The 20,893-nt window shown below is 37.3% G+C and overlaps 2 protein-coding genes across 3 annotated transcripts; one reads left to right on the top strand and one right to left on the bottom strand.

Annotated features, from left to right (window-relative positions):
• Positions 1-290: 290 nt before the first annotated feature.
• Positions 291-16,360, bottom strand: LOC140945810 (solute carrier family 2, facilitated glucose transporter member 3-like). Of its 2 annotated transcripts, none has more exons than XM_073394865.1 (12): positions 16,091-16,360; positions 12,073-12,203; positions 11,832-11,956; positions 11,041-11,174; positions 7,839-7,983; positions 7,128-7,183; positions 6,249-6,380; positions 5,072-5,176; positions 3,985-4,086; positions 3,616-3,688; positions 2,548-2,675; positions 291-2,476 (listed from the first exon to the last, which is right to left on the bottom strand). In XM_073394865.1, exons 1-12 carry the CDS (start codon positions 16,280-16,282, stop codon positions 2,291-2,293), a joined length of 1,509 nt encoding a protein of 502 aa, XP_073250966.1. In that variant the 5' UTR covers positions 16,283-16,360; the 3' UTR covers positions 291-2,290. The 2 variants fall into 2 exon arrangements, with proteins under 2 accessions (XP_073250966.1, XP_073250973.1); XM_073394872.1 differs by having other exon boundaries at positions 2,253-2,472.
• A 91-nt stretch (positions 16,361-16,451) lies between these two features.
• Positions 16,452-20,500, top strand: LOC140945801 (F-box only protein 42-like). The gene is made up of 4 exons (XM_073394854.1): positions 16,452-17,110; positions 18,650-18,746; positions 19,050-19,106; positions 19,917-20,500. The coding sequence occupies exons 1-4, from the start codon at positions 16,524-16,526 to the stop codon at positions 20,370-20,372; spliced, it is 1,197 nt and encodes a 398-aa protein (XP_073250955.1). The 5' UTR covers positions 16,452-16,523; the 3' UTR covers positions 20,373-20,500.
• Positions 20,501-20,893: the final 393 nt, after the last annotated feature.

Here is a 20,893-nt window from a genome sequence, read left to right as displayed (position 1 = left end):
AAGGTTCAGGGTTGTTCTCAAAACGAAACGCAAGGAAGGAAAATAAACGCTTTTAGACCTCAAAGCGATTAATCTACTTATTCATCTTACCAAGAAACGAAGAGCTGCGACAGAAAATAGAAACTGAACACACAGATACAGTTAAATAAATCTGAGACTCGCTACAAGAAGAAGATAAAGAAGAGCTATCACGCTGCGCTTGGTTTTCTGGATTTCCCCTACAACAGATTAGGCCGCATGTAATGAAAAGCGCAGAGCGTCACGATCTAGCAAAAACCAAATAGACCGAGTCCTTAGCAGAATATTTATTCACTCACATTATAAAGTACGGTGTCATAATCCTAAGGGAGGCTGCACATGTCGCGAGAAAAAATAAGAATGCCTGATTTCCATCACACATATTGTGTCCAAGGTTTGAACATAACTACCTCACAAAACTCGATTACAGAATACGGGAGTAGGTTAAACAGTTTGTACTGATACAAAGCTATCGTCCGTTGCACACATTTAGTCGCACGTATCCTGCAGCATGGATGCAAATTTAGCAGGATATAAAAAATTACAAGCCCGTAAAACTGCTACAATTCTTACTACATTTCTGATATTGCGCAAAAAAATTAATTATTAATATTTTTAACACAGACTGACTAATAATTTCCCTTTAAATACCGTCATAGAAAAAAAAAATAAAGCTTGGAAAACAGAATGTGAAGACAGACGAGTGGCTGGGTAACCTGTGCAAAGCAGTCAAGGAGAAACACTGACCTACCTGTAGGTGTTTCTCACACATTTAGTCGGCGTTTTTAGCGATCGATGTTGTATCGAAAATTCTCGAGGAAGCAAAAAAAAAACAATTATCAGATGTTTTGTCTGAATTTGCGATCTTCCTGAAATTGCGTTTCCTGCGGTGAAAGTTGAAAATCTTTATTGCCAATTTATCTCATGTGTCACCGAACCGATTTTGGCGGATTTTTGGTATGTTGTTAAACAGCCATCCAACGATTAAAATGGCGTTGAAAAAAATCCTGTTGCAATTTGTTGATGCTAAACCACAATTTGACTGGACTATACCAATTGCTGACATTTATGTCGCAGTAATTTATTTAGGTCATCCTATTCGTTTACAATCACACATCATTCACTTTAACAATGATTATCATTAAGTTAAACTCTGTCATATAATTTCTTTTTTTTAAAAAAATACTATCCTAGTACATTCTTAAGAATTACTTAGCTAAGCCTTCTCACCCTTGATTTCCTAGGGATGGAAGTGTTTAAAGATAACATGTTTTTAACATATGCACCGATCACATGAACACAACATGCAAATAATTTATTACTACATGGCGAATACCATTCATAATTTATGATACCAACGACCACCTTAACATGCCTAGCTTTGGTAAATACCACAAAAAAATGGTCTTACTTGTTAGTAAACAATGGACGTTTTATCTGACTCAAGTAGAACTTTCATTTATGTCTTTATTCACTCGTTCGTTCATTCATTTATTCATTAATTCAAGAGTCTCAGTACAATGACAGAAATTTCACTTCTCACAAAACAAGTATTGGCATTACAGCTATTTTCTTCAGAATATGTAAGTAATGTATGCATTTTAGATAGTGTGACGGTTTGGAATTCTAACGTACAGAACTGTAGCAAGTACCACCAAAAAATATAGATATTTTCCACCATTAGCGGCAAAAGGTGACAAAATTGTCTGAAAATATCACTTAATTCAACTCTCAGCCAATTGAAGTATCGGAGTGTAGCTGCCGTAGTGACAGATGAAGGCAGCCATCTTCTTAGCACCTAGGAGGTCACCATGGCAACTCGGCCAAAGTCTACCTCCAGTCACTTGAGAAACCAGTGTGTGAAATCAACACTTCACTTTTAACAGCAGTTTTGGAAAAAAGAGTGGACTTCCTCCAATTTATTATTGCTAAGATTTACTGTTGTGTTAACTAGCTATTGTCATTATTATAAATTATATTTTCTTTATAGAAACAACCATTCAGGATGCGAAGAGAAATGTGCTTTAGAATAACTGCTATCAGCACATAATTAGTTTATAAATAATTTGGAATTGTTTCATGTCCACAGAAATCATGTACAGATGGTTAATTATCACATAAATAAACTTTGGATTAAAATTATTCATACACTTGACCCTTCCTGTACAACACCTCGTGTAACTGAGCCAACACCAACTTCTTAGTATTAAGGTTGTTGCCTAAGGAAGGTTCGATTGTTCTTTCGCACTTCATTATTTCAAAAGCTGTCTGTTTAGTTATTATGATCTCTTTCATAGATGACGTGAACCCCATTCGGTTCTTCTGAGTCGGCCTTGAAATGACTTGTTATTTGCTCAATAGTTCTTCCTTTTGTTTCCGGTACATAAATTAGAGTAAAGACAAAGAAAAACGCCACAAGCACCATGAAAACCAGGAAGGTATAAGGCGTCAAGGCTGCCTAAACAAAACATTAAAGACACTGTTAATAACACTTTACAATAAGGAACAAAGTTCAACCTGAATACTGACCTGCATTGAGGGAAACACAAGTCCAACGATAAAGTTTGCGAGCCAGTTAACCACCCCTGCCATAGCAACCGCGGCGGGCCTGGGACCCTGGGAGAAGAGTTCAGCTGTGATGAACCATGGGATTGGACCTACAGACAAATAAACAAAACAAAAGGATTCATTCACAAATACAACGACAAAAACGTGCAAGTTACTTAACCCATTCACCCCTGAACCGCTCGTAACCGCCCGTGCCGATCCACTTCCCTTCTACCTCTTGTGATATCACCAGTTTTAACGGTTAAGGAGAAGTTTGTCCGCTAACATGTGCAGGGTGAAGAGATCTTTCAAACCATGACAGAATAAGCACAATTCAGTCTAGGATAACGGAGAAAAAGGGAAAAACCCTGTAACATTGACCCGAAAATTTCCATGAAAATCTACTTCCACTCCCCACCTACCTTTCCTTTCAACCAATCCCAAGATCCTAAAAGAATTTCCAAAAACTTCTCGCACCGAAATAAAGCCTACTAAGTGACCAGAAAAAGGAAAAAATGAGGCGAGAAAATCGAAAGAAGGGGGGAGGAAAGAAAGCGAAAAGAAAACGTCAAATATCTCAAAACTTTACTTTCTGTGCATGCCCGATCTTCGCAAGCTAATAGTTTGCATCTGGATCAGAAGGCCGCGAATGTACGACCTGTAAACGGCTTTGTGTTTAGCTTTAGCTCCTTATAGCCAGACAGTGACTACAAAACCGCCCAACTATGCGTTTTTCGGCAAAATTCACGAGGGCGAATGGGTTAAAAACGCGTACTTTGTGATTTGATTTTGAAGGCATGACAATTAAGGTGATGCTTGGAAATCTTGTTTCAAGCTTCAGTGCACTTTCACCCTCATTAGTCATTTCAACTCATTCTCCACAAAAAGTTTACTAAGTTTACGAAATAAACGTCAATGATTTATTAAATAATTAATTAAATAACTGTCAATCGTATTCCCGTCCTAATCTCCAAGGTTTCCCATACCACAGGATTACTAACATTACGGCGAGAAGACGATCTACAAGTAAAACAGTCCTGGCAACTTTACCTGGACCAAGTTGGAAAAAGGTCACAGTCAACAACGTTGCTACCACTGACACGTAATTCATTCCGGATAAATCCTGCAATCACCAAGAGCAACAAACATCATTTACAGTTTAAATTGCACTAGAATTTACCTCAACTCATCGCACTGCATAACAATGTATATTACAACAAATTTAGCGGCTGCGGTCGTTGTAGACAGTACCAAACCGTACATTCATTCAGACAGAAGCCGTCCACTGAATTTAGTATCTTCAAACATGATCTTTCATCACAGTCTTACTCAGTTTACAATCATGTTCAGCTTGAACGCTCAAATGCCATCTTTTTCTAGCAAAAAGACTATAAAAGTATCCCTTGAGATGAGTCTTACCTCAAAACGGAAGGATATTGTCATCACTGCATAAAACACAAACATGCCAGCTTGACCAAACAGCAGTAATGATCGCCGTCCCATAACTTCTACTACTTTTACCTGCAGTTTTAACAAAATCGTGAGAGTACTCTAAGATCAAACAACAAGACACATACAAGACTGATACGACAAAAACAAACACAAAAAAAAAACATTTGGCCTCAGCAGGATCCAATATAGTACAGATATGTTGTTTCAGGGATAGGTTATTTGCAACCTTTAGTTACCCTCGGCAGTAATGAGTATTTATAGCACAAATGCTAGTTTGGCCAAGGAAGTGGCCTGAACAGATAAATCAAACAAAGTAACGTAACAAGCTAAAGAAACTGAACTAACAGGAGGCAAACCAGTAAGCTATTTACAAGTGTGCTGGGCCGTGGGGTTGAATTCAGTAGTACTGTGAACAAATCCTTGAAAGGTTTTTCTTGAGTCTCTAACTTGCATAAGTACCTGGCAGGATTAGAGGATTGGGAACCAGTAAAACGGATTTTCCCTGGCGGCTCCACCGTTTGCTTTGAGTGACAGCATCGCCATCAAGTAAGTATCCCCGAAGTAATAATCCCGCCAGCTCACTAGGAGAGGACTATATAGCAGTAAAGGCAAACCACCCTCTATTGATGTGAGGCATTGTTGTTACTGAAACTGAGCATCGACCTATGGTATTTAACAAATAGGAATGAACATTTCCGCGGTTTCAATTTGTTCCATAATATAAAGTTTAGGAGGAAAATAGTTTTTCAGCTTTATTTTGCATTTGGCGGTGGAAAAAGATCGCACAAATTGACGCTTGAGATAACAAAATATATGAATTACGTCAGTCAGTCAGTAATGACAATAAACTTGTGGCCTTCGGAAAACAAGTTGAAGACACTTTAAATGATACATTTACAGTGAAATTTGTATTTTGGAGCAAATAGAGCCGCCATAATGTTTCTTTCTAATAATTTTCTTCTATACAGGTACAGTATAGATCGATGCTCAGCTTCCAATGACAACAGCAGCCACATGAATATGGGATGGTCTGCCCGTGCAATGAGCAACTTACAGTAACAGCAGTCATGACCAAACTAGTAACACCAACAAACACAGATGCTACACGGCCCTCTTTCACACCAGCTGATGCAAATATTGATGTTGAATAATAAAATACCTACAAGAAAATGAAAATTGCTTGATGGTTTATCATTCCTCTTAGATCATCTAACATCAGTCATACCAGCATGATAGTGACAAGAATTGGAGACTTGTCACACTCTTTGTTGAATCGAATCCATGTGAAAAAATATTAGCTATGGATAACACATAACTCTGCTAAGTAATTATACGGGAGAGAGAGAGAGTGTGTGTCTGAGTCTGCCTTTATATCTGCATACTGTTCATTAGTGACATTTTCAGTAGGCAGTAATGATGAACTTACTGTACCGAGTTTACATGTACAGACCATAATGCGTAATTAAGATGTTAACGAGGCAGATCAGGCAAAACGGATTTAATTATGTTGAATTCTTGACTGCTTTCTTTTTGCTGAGGGAGGTAATATAGATAAGGCGGTAAGATCTCACACGAATGGCTTGGAAACCTTTGAAAAGCCAAAACAAGGCCCCTGTACCCCAAAGCAAAGGTACAGTTGAGGTAACAATTTGGTGAAAGCAAAATCTCTTGTCCAAATTTCTGAGATCTTTGTATAGATCCTTCTGTTTACTCAACAAATATTATAAGTGCTCTTTAGTGGGGTTGCCACTTCTTTTTAGAGCAACAAATGGCCAAAAATGTGAGTCTGAAAGAGTTCTAGAGGATACAAACACCTACAAACAGTATGTTAAATGTTTTTTGTGATTTACAAAATCATTTATTGATACCAGCCACACTTTTTTTGCCTTTTATCTTGTGTTTACTAGCAATTAAATTACCATAGCTTGTAGCACAGGTATATTTTGGGGCATGCAAAAGCAGTTTATTTATGTTTTTGCTACCGTGGCTACCATGTCTATCAATGATGAGAACATTGATAGACAAAGTAGATGTTAGGGTTAAAGTAACAGAAGGGGAGAGGGGAGGGGAGAAGAAAACATGTTTTTTCTCTTTTCTCTCCCAGTCCCACTTCCCCACCCCCTTTTGGTGGACTTTTGCAGACCCGAAGAAGATGCATGTTATGCAGGCACCTTCCATTTACTTTACAACATGGCACAAACTTAATAATGTATCAGGATGTATTAACATACAGCATTAATTCCGCTGAACTGCTGGGCCAGCTGTAACACCACACTTATCACAAGAGGTTTCCTTAGTTCTTTGATTTGAACCAATCTTAACACACTGACTTTTTCTTCTCTCAGATGATTCTCCTGCTCACCCTGTTGAAATAACAGTAATATGTGCTAACAGTCTTCATACCTGTACTCATGGTTTTGGAACACTATTCACAATGGCTACTAGTGAACCAAATACTGTATGCACAGGCTACCCAAGCTCAATGGAGTTCAGTGGTTCACTTTGTGTGGTGCTTTACGTGTTACAACACATCACAACCAATTCAATTTTAGAAGTAAAATTATTGTTCATTATTATAATTAATTTAATACGTTAAGGTATTTGCACTGATCTTTTAAAATCAAATTGGTAATGATCCCATACAAACCTTCACAACCTTTAAACTGATCTTTGGAAAACAACGACTCACACATGCCATGTGCATTCTACGCTCAATTGAGCTTGGGCTACCTGTCCTGTAGATTACACACTTTCTTCATAGGTCACCCCTCAAATGTCACAAGTACCACATCATGCATCAGTTAAAGGATACATTTACTCAAAGAAACCCAGCAAGAGGAACAGTCATGTACACAAATTATCACATTCATTTTATAAAATAGTAATAAAAAAGGATGGAGAGGAAATCTGTTAAAAAGTGAGCATGAGTGGTATCATCTCTTAACCTTATTTACTATTTAGTGATGATTGTAAGTTGGCGAGACTGTCAAGAGTTGCAGTACTCTTTTGGTACCTCCAATATTCTTATAATGACCAAACAATTAAGTCAAGCTATTACCACACTGCCTCTTAAAATTAGTTGCAAAATAAATGTTTGATGAGAAACATACCCTCATTTCTTCAATGTCCTCACTCACATCGGAAGTTCCCCTTAGTTTTATCAAGGCTGTGTCAAAACAATTAATGAGTTCACCTTAATTACCACTAAGTAAATTTACTTTCATTAATGCACTGAATATTTTCAAGTATAACAGTACTGTGAGTGTGCAAAAAAAAGAAAACCTGCCTGTCATTATACAAGTACTTATCAACTGACACCAGAAATGACCATTAAATGAGTTAAGTAGGTAGGTAATGCATACTCCTCAACACTTTTTAGGCAAAAAAATATGACTTTCACACATACAGGACAGGACAAAACAAAAAAGAAAAATGAAAAGCGAAAGCAAATGAATAGAGATAAAGGGAGTAAAAAAAAAAAACAAAGCATCATTCAACATTACTGTAACATACAGGATAGCAGAATTGCCTGACTGCATGTAGATATCTATTTTCAAAGTAAGTGTTTTTTGTTGGGGGATATATATATATATATATATTTAAATAAATTGGAAAATGGTTGACCATATTTGCCCGAATGGGGACCCAGGCCTGTCGACGACAGTGTTTGACTGACTAAGGGAAATTAGATGAAGGCTCGAATTTTCAGAAGTTCTGGGAAATAGGGTGTTAAGAAAAATCAGAATTCTACTGTAGGTACATCAATGTTCTTTTTATCAAGGCAATGTCAAATGCAAAATAAGCAAAATAAAGTATATTACCTTCTACAGTTTCAGGTTCTTTGTTTAGCTTAAGTAACAAATAACGTGGGCTTCTTGGACAAAATGGCAGGGTAATCAGTTGAAGCATGGCAACAAGAAATCCAAATCCAAGTAAGTAAGGCCAGCCTGTGTCTGTACCAAGAACCTGCCACCGGTAAAACAAAATCATAAAGTTCACACAACATCCATTACATTAACAAAGCCACAAATTAGGGCACAATCAGAAATTAATGCCTGGATGTTTACAATGACTTACGCCTACAGTATAAAGTTGTCATCCACTAATTCGTTTCACAGTCTTAAAGTAATATGCACCAGCTTTTATAATTCAATGCCAAAGCATTAATTTCAGATGTTATACAATGTATTACTGAATTGTTTGGCAAAGACATTTAAGCCAAAACATAAGGAATGGGGAGTACATGCACATACAGATGAAAGACCCTGGTTAGAGACACAATTTAAAGATGTGACAATTAGTGGCATAATTTATGCTCTCATGCCCGACCAGACATGACACAACACAATGGTTTAAACAAGCCACAAAATGACAAATTTTATATAAAATTCTATCTTTAGGTGCATAGTTTCATAAGGATATGGCCTCCAGAGCAGGCATTCTTTTAAATAAAAGCTTAAAGGTACATTGATTGCGGCCACCATCTTGAAAGCAATTGAAAAACTTAAAGGGAGGAGGGGAACTGGAGGCAACCTCTCCCTCTCTGTCAGTTTCCACATCCAATATGGCAGGAGAATATAAGTATAGTATCATGATCATAACTATAGTATTATCCTTTGCACTGCAAAATAGCCTAAAGCACTTTGTACGCTAAAAGGACATTACAATGTCAGTATGTCAGTCAAAAATTAGACACATTGACTTACAAAAATAATAAATAGCAACAATAATAACAAATCAAAGTAGACAGACTGCAAATTATATTAGTTGCTAAAAAAAATATATCTACGTGTCGCAACTGCATGTTCATCAGTAGGATGCCTAAAATGCGTGCAATTTCACAATTGGTTTCAGCTCCATTAAATCCTATACCAATTGCAGAAATGGTGTTTAGAAAAACTAAACTTTTCTTAAATGTACAAACTGTAAGTATTTATGTATTTTCAATCCTTCACTTGTCACAATGCTGTCAGTGAATTTCAGGATCTTCTCTTTGCTTTTGCATATATCTGATATCTGCTGCAAGATTGATTTTAAACTGAGTGCAGCCTAAATTTGTTCCTTTTTTGCCTTTCTCCAAATGTGAAATAGATAAACAATAAGCAAACAATTATTGTTTGCTTATCTTTTATCAATAGAATGGACCACTTTTATTGCATAGACAAGGCCGTGATTTGAGTTTATGATAGATTGTTCTTGTGTTTACATAACAAACACAGAATCAAGCATGACATTCCCTTAATAGCAAAATAATTGAGCCAATCAGAATGCAGCTGAATGCATCAGATAATTGTCCACCTCTTGTCGCTCATGCTTTTTAAAAGCGAACCAGATTAAATCACTGTTTCAAACACATGTTTGGAAGGGTAATTGAGCTTTTAATCAATTCAATTTTTCAATATCACATCTTATTAACATTTATGAAAAAAACAGGACCAGGGAAACAAGTCTGGATAATCAAAAAGTCCAGATAACCGAGCTCCGGATAATCGAGGTTCGACTGTACTAGAAATTATTTGTAAAAACTACTTGAAACTTTCCTTCAGTATATTAAACACTCTCAAAAATCGACTATCAAACCACCACAAATGGGTGATTCCAGAAAATATCCATACCATACCACGGGCGGCATCTTGGAATTCCGAGGGAGAGGGGGGGTTTCTTGGACTGGAATTCCGAAGACGTGGGGGGGTAACGCAGTTTGGAATTCCAAAGGCATGGGGGGGTGTTTCAGCTCTGAATTCAGTGAATTTCCAGAGGAAAGACGGCGAAAGCTCCGCTTGAAATCGCTGACCTGTTAACATTCCCAGTTTGTAAATGAAGCACGAACCGACCACGGAATAAGTATGTGTTCATGCAGATGGGATAAGCAGATGGGTTGTGCAGCAAGCTCCACATGGAAGAGGCCTTAAAGTTGAGGAATTAGTCAACTGATTAATAAAAATATAACCAAGTCGGTGTTTCTCGCCGATTGTTGATCGACGATGTGTTGTTGCGTGCTGTGCTGAAAACTCGTACCAGTCTCTCGTTTCCAAATAGAACGCCTGACAGATTTTGTATTTCACGCCGATTTCCACGCCAACATGTAGGTAGTAAAATCCGACAGCGTGCCTTTTGATGCGCTGTTTAATTCAAAACTGTTTAAATTTTCAATATGGCGGGTGACGGAATATCGATCGTAAACTTTACTCTTGTCAGCGTCCACTGGTATCAATACGATCTACTCCTGAAAATATGACGGTATTGAATGGAAAACAAAAAGTTCTATTAGGTGGTAAGCAGCTTAAAGATAATGCTTAGAAGGAATAGCTACGGTGTACTAACGTTAACAAACTTGAGTTGCTTGATCGTCTGAGTAAAAATTGTGAACAGAATTCTTTTGCAGAGGGAAAAAGTGCAAGTTTCTCGTTCGTTTGAAGATTTAGGCAGACGAACAGGAATTCCAAAGGGTCTGAAACAAAAGTGGAAAATTCCGGAGGAGAGGGGGGGTTAGCGATTTTGGAATTCGGAGGGCAAGGGGGGGATAAGCATTTTGGAATTTCCGTGGGCAAGGGGGGGTTAAAATACTCATGCCACCCGTGGTAGGGTATGGATATTTTCTGGAATCACCCAATACATCTTAAGTGCACTGTAGTCTAAAAATAATACAAGAACAGGCTCAGCTTGCTAGGTCAATTGAATGGACTTTCATAGGTGATTCAATTTTCTAAATTTCAAGTGAGTGACCATATTAACAGGTTGAAATTATAAAAGATTCTACTGTTTAGGATTTTTAGATAGGGCCTTTGGCCGTATTAACGGGTGACCATATTAACAAGGGTTTTTTTTATAAGAAAAGGTATGGCTGTTTTGCTGACCTGAAAAAATGTGACAATATTACGAAGTGACTGTATTACCTAATGGTAGTAAGACAGGGTTCCACCGTAATTTTTTTCATTTATAAACTTTGTTATGTTAATGATTATTTTTTTTTAAAACTGAAGTTTGATGATCTAAGGATATTTAAAAGCTTGAGCAACATACTTCTTTAAGCCCCAAAATATAGCCTACAAGCATTCCTGTGACTATTCCAAACTGATTGAGTACCCCAAGAGCACCTCGTATTCTGATGGGAGCTATTTCTGATAAGTATACTGGAGCAACGGCAGTGTTTATACCTAAAGTAAACCAAAAATCAAAATCAATACAATAATACATATTAAAAGATTGTCTTGCCAAATTTATAAAGCTTGAAATTGATTTAAATTTACTATTCTGAAGATACAATCACACCAGCAAAAACATAGTTTAATAAATAAGTAAGCAAATAACTTAATAGATAAATATAATATAAATAAATAAAAATGAATAATGATAATAAGATAAAATTAAAATAATAATAATAAATTGTACTGATCAAAACAATATTACTACACTGTATCTTATCTAACCTGTGTTAATACACCCTGTATATATATCAACTTTACCAAGTCAAAAACTAAAGACCTAGATGAGTTGAGAGAGCAAATAATGTCCAACTCCTAAGATATTAATATTTTACAGTGTACAGCATGTATCTGTAATTTTCAAAGGAGGATCTTGAACAGGTCTAGGGTGTCCTGCTATTCTTTTATTGTACAATGTATCTGCTGTGTAAGCATTATTTTAAAACAAAGAAAAACAAAAAAGAGCAAATTGGAAAAAAAGTTAATTAAATCAATAGATGAATGCTTTATGGAACTCTTTATATTGTCAACTTATTTGGTGCTGTAGCAAAATCACAACTACAAGCATCATAACGAAAATGAACAACATAGATGCAGCAAAACCCTTACCATTATTAAATCCAAAAATAAGTCGTCCAATAATGAGTAAGGCTGGTCCTTTAGCATAGTATGAAGAAAATATCATCAAGGAGCCAATAATTGCTGGTATATTGTTTAGCAACAGGGTTCTTTTACTGTCATGGAAAATCAGAAAAAAAATATTTTAGAAATGTGTCAAGAAAATAATTTTAGACTAGAGGAAAGAGACTTGTTTTTGCAATGCTTGATAACACGAAAATTGACCATGTACCTTCCTAGGAAATTAGCTATGATTTGACCAATAACTGAACCAAACATTCCACCAACTGCAAATATGGCCACTGCTGTTGACCACATCAGTTCAGTAAATGTTCCATGCTTTCTGAAATAATCTTTAATGTTCTGTTATGAGAGAAAAACACAATCAAATTTAATCTTTAAAAACCCTTCACATACACCAGACAATATAACTAAACAAACAAAATGCAGGAAGAGTTGTAGGGATCAACACGCACTCAAATATTGTATATCTTTCCTTAATGAACACTAGTAATTTTATGTATTTCAATACCACATGAATTGATTCGCGTACAGAGGTCAATCGGGCTCCAATCTCTGGCAAACTGCCTTCTATAACTGACCAAAAATTAAAAACCTACACGTATGTCCACTCATGAATAATATTATATTGCTCAATAGTTTAGCAAGTCTATAATTCAGTCCCACAAAAGTTTTGCATTTAAGAACTAGGACTTAATAGTAACTCGCGATCGGGGATTAAAGTGCGGTCGCGATGTGAATTATTTGTGTGTTGAAGAGGAGGGACTAAAAATTAATGTGTTGATAAAAATAATTTTTATCAACACAGTTTACTATAATTATTATAGTAAACTGTGAGAATTATGTTTTGTATGTAGTTGAAAAGAGTGCAAAGAGTGTTTATTTTTAGAGGGTTGTGTGAAGAACACCCACAGTTGCCTTGAGATGGACCCCAACTGGAAAGAGGATTGATTGATTGATTGCTGAATTACAACCACACAAAGATGAATTTCAATAGTATTGAAATTTATCTCCTCGTCATATAAAGCAAATTTCCAACTTGACAAAATGAGTGTAAATTTCCTTATTAACCCATTCGTTCCTGGAGATTTTGCCGAAAAATGCGTTTTGAAGCTAGTCGAGTGGTTTTCTGGTCACTGTCGTGCTATAAAGAGCCAAAACTTACCACAAACCGGTTTGCAGGTCGTACACTTTGCGGCCTTCTGATCCAGATGCAAAATATCAGCTTGCGAAGTTCGGGCACGCGCAGAAAGCACAATTTCGAGTTTTTGGGTTTAAAAGTGACACAGCAGTCTTGACTTTTACTTTTCGCTTTCTCTCCTCCCTTCTTTTTTTGCTTTTCTTGCCTCATTTTTTTTCTCTCTTGCTGGGCATTTAGTAGGCTTCATTTTGGTGGGAATAGTTATTAGGAAAGCTTTTAGGATCTTAGGATTAGGTGAAAGGAAAGGTAGGTGAGTAATAGAACAAGATTTTTATGGAGATTTTCGGGTCAGTGTCACGTGGTTTTTTGCTTCTTTCTCCGGTGTCCTCGACTGAATTGTGCTCATTCTGGTATGGTTTGAAAGATCTCTTCATTCTGCACAAGTTAGCGAAGAAAGTTGTCCTTGACCGTTAAAACTGATGACGTCACAAAGGGTAGTAAGGACCTGGATCTGCACGGGCAGTTACGGGCGGTTCAGGGGCGAATGGGTTAATTCTGTGGCCATTCCATTTGTTTCTGTGAGCTTTGCATCTTATGATTAGGACCCTGGCCTAACTAACATTTGTATCATTGTAAATTATACCTCAATTAACGTTGATATTAATGAAAACATGCTAAAGGTGGCATGTTATATGTCTTTTACGTTCACTTCATTTACAAATGAAGTTGAACCAAACATTTTAGACATGCAGTTTTGCATTTTGGACAATCAAAATTTCTATGATGGTTGTCCAAAGAACAAGTAGATTACAAAATTTTTCTCTTACTCTGAAAACTTGGTAGACTGTTGGCCTACTGTCGACTGAAAGTTGACCAACAGTTGACTAACAGTAGGTTCACTGTTGACCAACTGTCGGCTGACTATTGCTGACAGTTGATTGATTGTCAGTCAACTGTTGGTTGTTTGTATGTTAAGGGGTACTGTTCTTCACAATTACATATATTTGGAGGTACGTGGAAAGTAACTGTTGTACATAGTAATTAATTTTAGGCTATTTTCCCTCAGTATTACCCTGCTAGCAGAGTCGCTTTGATCTTTCCTAGATAAGTCAGGAAAGAGAAAGCGACTCTGCCGACATCTTCAAATTCCTTTGATTTGCTGATCATTCTGCAATTTGGATGAGTCAGACAAGTTTCTTACTGGATAAACCAGTTTTCTCTGTGCACGCACGCGTATTCTGGAGTATTGCTGACTCTTTCTGCACTCATGCTCTATAACAAAACAAACAGCTGCCGCTTTAATTTCATGCAGGAATTTTGAAAAAATTATAGATCGAACATTCAGTTTTAGAAAAATTGGAAAATGCACCCCGATTTGAGATGGATTTTGTTTTGCATTCAATCAAGAGCTTAGCCAATTTTACTTGCATGAGCGGATCCACAATCTGGTAAGAGTTACACAAAGTTCTTGGCAGGATAAACTAATGGGTTCTGACTAAAAATACAGTTTAAGAAACAATATCTATGCCTATTCTCTTGTGTTTGCTTATTTATAACATTAATTCAAAATAAGATCATGAGGCTGAAGAATCCAAGTTGCATTTAAATGATCGATGCTTTTACAGCTGGATAACACACCACCTGTGATGTAAAAAACGTCTTTGAATTTTGGGTTTTTCTGCAACGTCAATCAAAATCTGAAGAATTGGCGCCTTTATATCTTAGCAAACCTCTTAGGAAACAAAAGGTCATGGTTTGTGATTGGTGGATTTCGATGATCTGTTTTGTGTGTTTCTGTGTTTTAAGGCTCGTTGCTTTTGAACCTCAGTGTTCGGTCGCATGTTTTTGAAAAGCACAGTAATTATTACCTTAGGTCTTAGTTTTATTGTCTTCTTTATACTGAAACATGGCAAGTTTAGACTCCCAGAGGAAACACAGATACTGTCAGGGCTGTCAATAAGGGCCAGTAGCTGGCCAAAGCCACTGGCTAGTTAGTCATCCTTAGCCGACTACTTTCATCCCCTTTTACCATAACTGCTAACAAAAAATAAGCACCATCGAATAAAATTGTAAAGCATTCGTGTTCCAGTTTTGAATGACATTGAACGCATATTTGAACAGGTTTAGATCTGTGAAACGCTCGAGCCGTGTGATGTCGTGGAATGCCTGCTACATTTTGATGGCATTGTTCCCAGTGTTGTGAGTGTAGTGACGAAACAACATAGCATCTGCATTGGAAAATTCCTCTTGAAAACCCCTGGAAATGCCATTTCTAAGACTCCAGATTTCAAAATGTCCCTAGATGCCTCGGCCCTCAAGAACTTGTGCCTTTGGTGCGAGTTCCAAAGCCGCCTACCATTCATTATCAGCCTGCTACATGAAAACTTTTTGACAGCCCTGGATACTGAAGGGTGAAAATGAACCGGTATGTTCCCACTAACATTTGGTAATGGTTTGATTGACGTTGCATAAAAATTTGAATTTGGAGCATGCTCAATATGAATTGTTGAGGAAGTCAGCAGAGGTTCCTTCCTCTTTCTGACTTATCTAGGAAGATCGAAGGAGGCACTGTTTGCAGGGTACCTCAGCATTTGCATTCCACTGCCTTGAAAAGTACCCAGCCTCGCTCAGGAAGAGAGCAAACTGGTTGCACTAGGGCTCAAGTATAGGAACACACTAACTAAGTGAGGTAGGCCCAAGTTTCTACCAAAATCTTTTTCACACATATTTATGTAGGGTTTAGAAACCATGCAAATCCTCAGATTTGGGAAGTTATTACGCAACAGTCGGTGAACATTTGGGCTACCTGTGACTGGGTTGCTAGCGTTTCGTTGGGCAATATTATACTAAATTAAATTTGCAAGTACCTGCTTTGTCTAGGGTTACGGTTCTAGGTTTACTTTTCATTCACATTAAAAAGACAGTTGACTCGGTTAGTTATAAATTTCATCTAAAGCTAAATTTTGTCACGGGATCGGATTAACACAATTACAGCCCAAATGGAGAACGTGCGGCTTCACAATTCAAGCAAGCACCGATTTCTTTAACTCGAAGGCCACTAAATAAAACCATAAATTTCAGAGTTTACCTTCTCTGGCGCATTCATACAGGTCGTGCCGAATCCAAATTGGAAAGAGGATCCAAGCACAACCACAGCTGTCGTATAAACCAACCAAAACGTCCATGCTGACCTGGTCGAGGAATATTTTGAACGGCTTGGAAGAAGCTCATCTTTCTCTGAATTCAGCAAAGATTCTGAACTACTTCCCTTGTCGTTCATTTTTACAAGCTTTCTCACTTTTCTAATACAATAATAATAATATATTATTGCCACTATAGAATTTGTGCTCTCATCATCTCCTTTCGAGTCAATGAAAACGTTCTTCGTTTATGTGTTAACGAAATGTACCTCATCCCAGTCCACGCGCAAGACGCATTTCAATATGGCGGATGGACCAACTTGCGTCAAACAAACAGAATGCCATTTTTCTCGTATCCCTGTCGAGATTGTGGAGAAAATCATGTCTTATTTGTCACCGTATGGAGACTTTTTTGACGCTAAGTGTGTCTGTCGTCTGTGGTATCGTTTGATTGTAAGAATTTGCAAGCAACGGTTACAAAATTTTCATGCTGCTGTGAGAACTGGTAATTTGCGGATTCGAACCTTGACTACAAAATCAAGAATATCACCTTTACCTCGATTCTCGCACGGCTGCTGTATTATAGGAGAAAAAATGTACGTACACGGAGGTTGTTCGTCGTCAAATACAGCTTTTAATGATCTTTATTTCCTGGATCTAAGAGAACAACGTTGGATTAGGCCCAGAACATCTGGTTCCCCTCCACCCCCTAAAGAATGTGCCACAGCTGTGGTTTATGACAACAGAGATATCGTGATATTCGGTGGCTGGTGTCAACCGAGCAGAACTGGAATTAATTCTGTGGCGAAATTCTTTGATGATCTTTATATTTTCAATATTGTTAACTTGTCATGGAGAAGTCCTGCGGTTAATAGGGATTTGCCTAGACCCTGCAAGAGAGCTGGACACGGTGCATGTGTTTTGGGCCATAAAATGATAGTGTTTGGAGGCGCTCAAAGAGAGCTAAGGTTAGGTTTGTTGAACATCAGACAAATTCTCCACTTTGGGAAACTACATACATGTATATGTTGTAGTTTAATTTTACTTTATTAGCATACATTACCATACCCAAAAACAAAAAACAAAAAATTACCTGAGAAAAAAAGTTACCTATAACTTATATATGAATCCCTCAACAGTACATAATTTTAAGGGTGAGATAAATATTATTTAGAGTTCCTGTTTGGGCAAGCTGTTGCTGAAGGTGCAGGGAGAGGGGAAGCTAAGTACCATTTATTTATCCTTAACACGCTTCCTTGAGGGGTCACTCCACTAGCCCAGAGCTCTTGGAAAACACTTTTGCTGCACCATGTTTTCTACCAATATGCATGCAAATCAGAATGGGCGTACTATCTTAGTTATTTTATAACGTGTAAATATGAAGAACCTTAAATTTATCCTGCTTTACTCATGGAAATCATGTTGGCCAATTATGCTTGTTTCATAAGTCCCTATGAAATGAAAAGCCTAAGAAAAGAAGAAGGGTTGTATCCAACCATTGTCAATTTAATCCTGGCTTATTCACAACTCAGATCTGGTAACTAAGTTTCATCATGATTGATTGGTTAAGATGGTTTGCTCAGGGTATATTACCATGATGGTCCTATACTTTGACTGAGAGCTTAAACCATGTCTTTGAATGTGTTAAACTATGACTATGGCCTCGGCAGGATTTTAAAATTATCCAAAAATTCAGTACAAAAAGAGAGAAAAATGTGTTAAAAAATGTTTCACTGAAAGATGAGTCAGAGATAGGTCAATAATATAATAGGCCACTTGCACTAAGAAGTCACGTGACCAATGCTTGCTTTAAACAATGAGTTGGAATCTTGCTGATGCCAATAATTGACAGAGCACATAAAAATTATCTTACACCTGAAATTTGAGAGGAAAGGCATTTAAGGGAGATATTTTATGGTGCTTTGATTTTTCAACAAAGTAGTATGATTTGTATTGGCCACCATGTTGAAGGGTATACTCTTGCCCTCCAACATGGCTACCAAAACTACTTTTTGCTTATATCTTGTTAAACTACGCTCAGATGTGCTGTAAACATTACCACATCATCTTTTAAACATTTTCCTTGACGTTTAAGTGCAAAATTTGTGTTCAGAAAGAGGTAATTCATAATTTTAAAAATCAAATTTTGGTCACATGACCAGCTACAAACTTACTCATTTTAAGAAAATGGTGCGGGTTTGAAAAACCAAATCACTATTATTTTGTTTAAGATATGACCCACTAATCGTTTTTCCAAAGCAAAATCATATAACTTTCATTTTCATAAAAACAATGTCACATGACCTCTTAGTGCAAATGGCCTATTATCTCCTTTGGCCACATTAAGTGTTTTTGCTTGTCCAAAGGGAAATTTGGAGATTTTCTGGGACAAATGACTGTTGCAGATCATACTTCCTCTTTGCCTGACTGTAAAGGACACTTCAAAGGCATATTTGGTCTGTGTTATTCTGGCTTCCTTTTGAAAGTTGCTTGAAATATTGTTTCAGGTTCAATGATGTATGGGTATTGGACATGATAGAAATGACTTGGAGTTGCCCCAACATTAGAGGCAAGAAACCTTCTGGGAGATTTGGTCATTCTCAGGTATTTGGATTTAGGTCTTACCCTTAATTTTTGTTGTTTGCCATTATTTTAATCATTGCAAGTTGCTACAAAGGATATGGTGTCATGTGAAAATGTCATAATGTCTTGAAGCCATTTTTTGTCAGTATGTTACATGTATACAAAATTTTATTTGAATTTAGAAAATTATGATAACGATGGAGTACATTATATTTCATCCAACACTTCATTTTCTCTCGCCTCCCATATTCAGAAAAATTAAAGAAGCACCTTAGGTGCTAATTTAGCAGTAATTAACATAGCTTATTATGTATTATGTTTTAGATGGCAATAGATGATCATTCAGTACTGATACTTGGAGGATGTGGTGGACCAAACTTGGTAAGCATGATCTCCTTATTCCTTTATCTTAGGGAACCAAGGTTGGTACAGAGGTGTGAACAATCACCTCCCACAAATGTGGCCAGTGTTCTTCATATCTCAGCATCGATGCCATACATGGGTTGGGTTCGTTTTTGGTTCTCTCCCTTGCTCTGAGAGGTTTTTCTCTCACTGGGTACTCTGGTTTTCCCATCTTCTCTTCTTATTCTCTCTTCTTATTGTTACCAATTATCGGGAGGCTTGAAAAATGGGGGTTGCAACTACAGTGTTTGACTCTAACAACAACAACAACAACAACAACAACAAATTTTGCCCTAACAACAACGAGGAAAGTTAGCTTTGGTTTAAATTATTGGAGAATTTCTAAAAACCAAGGGTTAGGAAATGGGAATTTTGCTGTGGGCATGCACGTATGTACTAACCTAAAATTGGCCAATTGCATAATTTGACGTCAGTCAAACCCTGCTTTATGGACACCTGCTTAATAGGGACACCTCATTAATACATTGTATGTACAGTTTGCTTTGTCCCTGGGGAAAGAAAGCCCTTACGTTTTCTCTTAACTAAACCCACTTAATTCGGACACCCCTTTTAATACAAACTCTTTCTTTGGCCCTATCAGTGTCTGATTAACAGGGTTTGATTGTACATCAAAAATCAAATGTTGTAAATTTATTTTAGGTGTACATGTAAGATACATGTAGCATGATTTCATGTGGTGGGCCTATTTTGAATGGCACACTGTCCCTTGTATAATTTTTCAATCCCCAATAAGTTCAACAAATGAAGACACTACTCTCTCTGTTGAAGTTGTTTGGAGATGTGTGGATCCTGGATACAAATGAATGGATCTGGCAGGAACTAGAAGTAAAGAACCGTCAATGGGAAGCACCTCAACTGTGGTGCCATCCAGCTGTCCGCATCAATGATATGATTGTTGTGTTTAGTGTACCACGCAATCAAGCACATGTACTAACTCCTTCATCTAATGAACAACAAGGAATTGGACACCAGCGTCCTGGGCTAGATGGCTTGCTGCCCATGCAGATATTCATACTAGACTGCAGTCAAATCCGATCTCATTTCTCATGTTCGTGGAATCCTCCCCCCATTACTCAGGGATCCTCCCCTGCCACCTCACTGCATTCTGTTGTGGTAGCCAGGGGGGAGATTCTCATTTTTGGTGGCATGTTTGCAAGATGGACAGAATCGAGTCCAGAAACAAGTAGTAATCTTGTAGCTATTTCATCAAACATTTTAGAATAAACATTTTATAAAATCCCACAACAAAAATATCTGAACATGTGCATTATCCGTACTTCATCACTGCATAAAGACTTCAATGTATCAGAGAGTAACATACATATATTTCATTTTATTATAAGATTATAGGTAACAGGATATTTAAAGTAGATGCATAAACAGAAAGTTACTAAGTTGAGATCCCGAAAATTACATTTTCCCCAAAGTGACTAAGATGGGGTCTATATTTGGCCACAGAATAGACTATAATGGGGTAGGGGCTCTGACATGCCAGCGGCAGATACCCAGCAAATATTAACCCAAGTACCCCCTCCCCCCCCCACCAGGTTCCAGTAAGATGCCTGCACACGCATTACTTCATATTCAAACTTTATACATTTCACGACATCGTGGAAGTTCGTTGGATGAAAAATTTGTGTTATTGGACTATATATTCCGAAATTAACGCGGAAATTTTTAGTATTATCTTTCCGTTGAAAGCCTATTGTGATTTATTTGCGTCTCTACATGAAATAAAGTGGGCT

Source organism: Porites lutea, chromosome 1 (genome assembly GCF_958299795.1).
Source record: "Porites lutea chromosome 1, jaPorLute2.1, whole genome shotgun sequence".
Classification (NCBI taxonomy): domain Eukaryota; kingdom Metazoa; phylum Cnidaria; class Anthozoa; order Scleractinia; family Poritidae; genus Porites; species Porites lutea.
The sequence above is the reverse complement of the archived record's forward strand: the minus strand, read 5'-3'. Positions and strand labels throughout refer to the sequence as shown.

Bases quoted from the DNA above. Each gene is read 5' to 3' on its own strand.
- LOC140945801 (XM_073394854.1), top strand. From the start codon at position 16,524: ATGTCTTATTTGTCACCGTATGGAGACTTTTTTGACGCTAAGTGTGTC. The intron at 17,111-18,649 runs GTTAGGTTTGTT...ATATTGTTTCAG, and splicing joins GGCGCTCAAAGAGAGCTAAG to GTTCAATGATGTATGGGTAT. The intron at 18,747-19,049 runs GTATTTGGATTT...ATTATGTTTTAG, and splicing joins GGAGATTTGGTCATTCTCAG to ATGGCAATAGATGATCATTC.
- LOC140945810 (XM_073394865.1), bottom strand. From the start codon at position 16,282: ATGAACGACAAGGGAAGTAGTTCAGAATCTTTGCTGAATTCAGAGAAA. The intron at 5,177-6,248 runs GTATGTTAATAC...ATTTTCTTGTAG, and splicing joins AGTTCAGCGGAATTAATGCT to GTATTTTATTATTCAACATC. The intron at 4,087-5,071 runs GTAAGTTGCTCA...TTAAAACTGCAG, and splicing joins TGGTCATGACTGCTGTTACT to GTAAAAGTAGTAGAAGTTAT.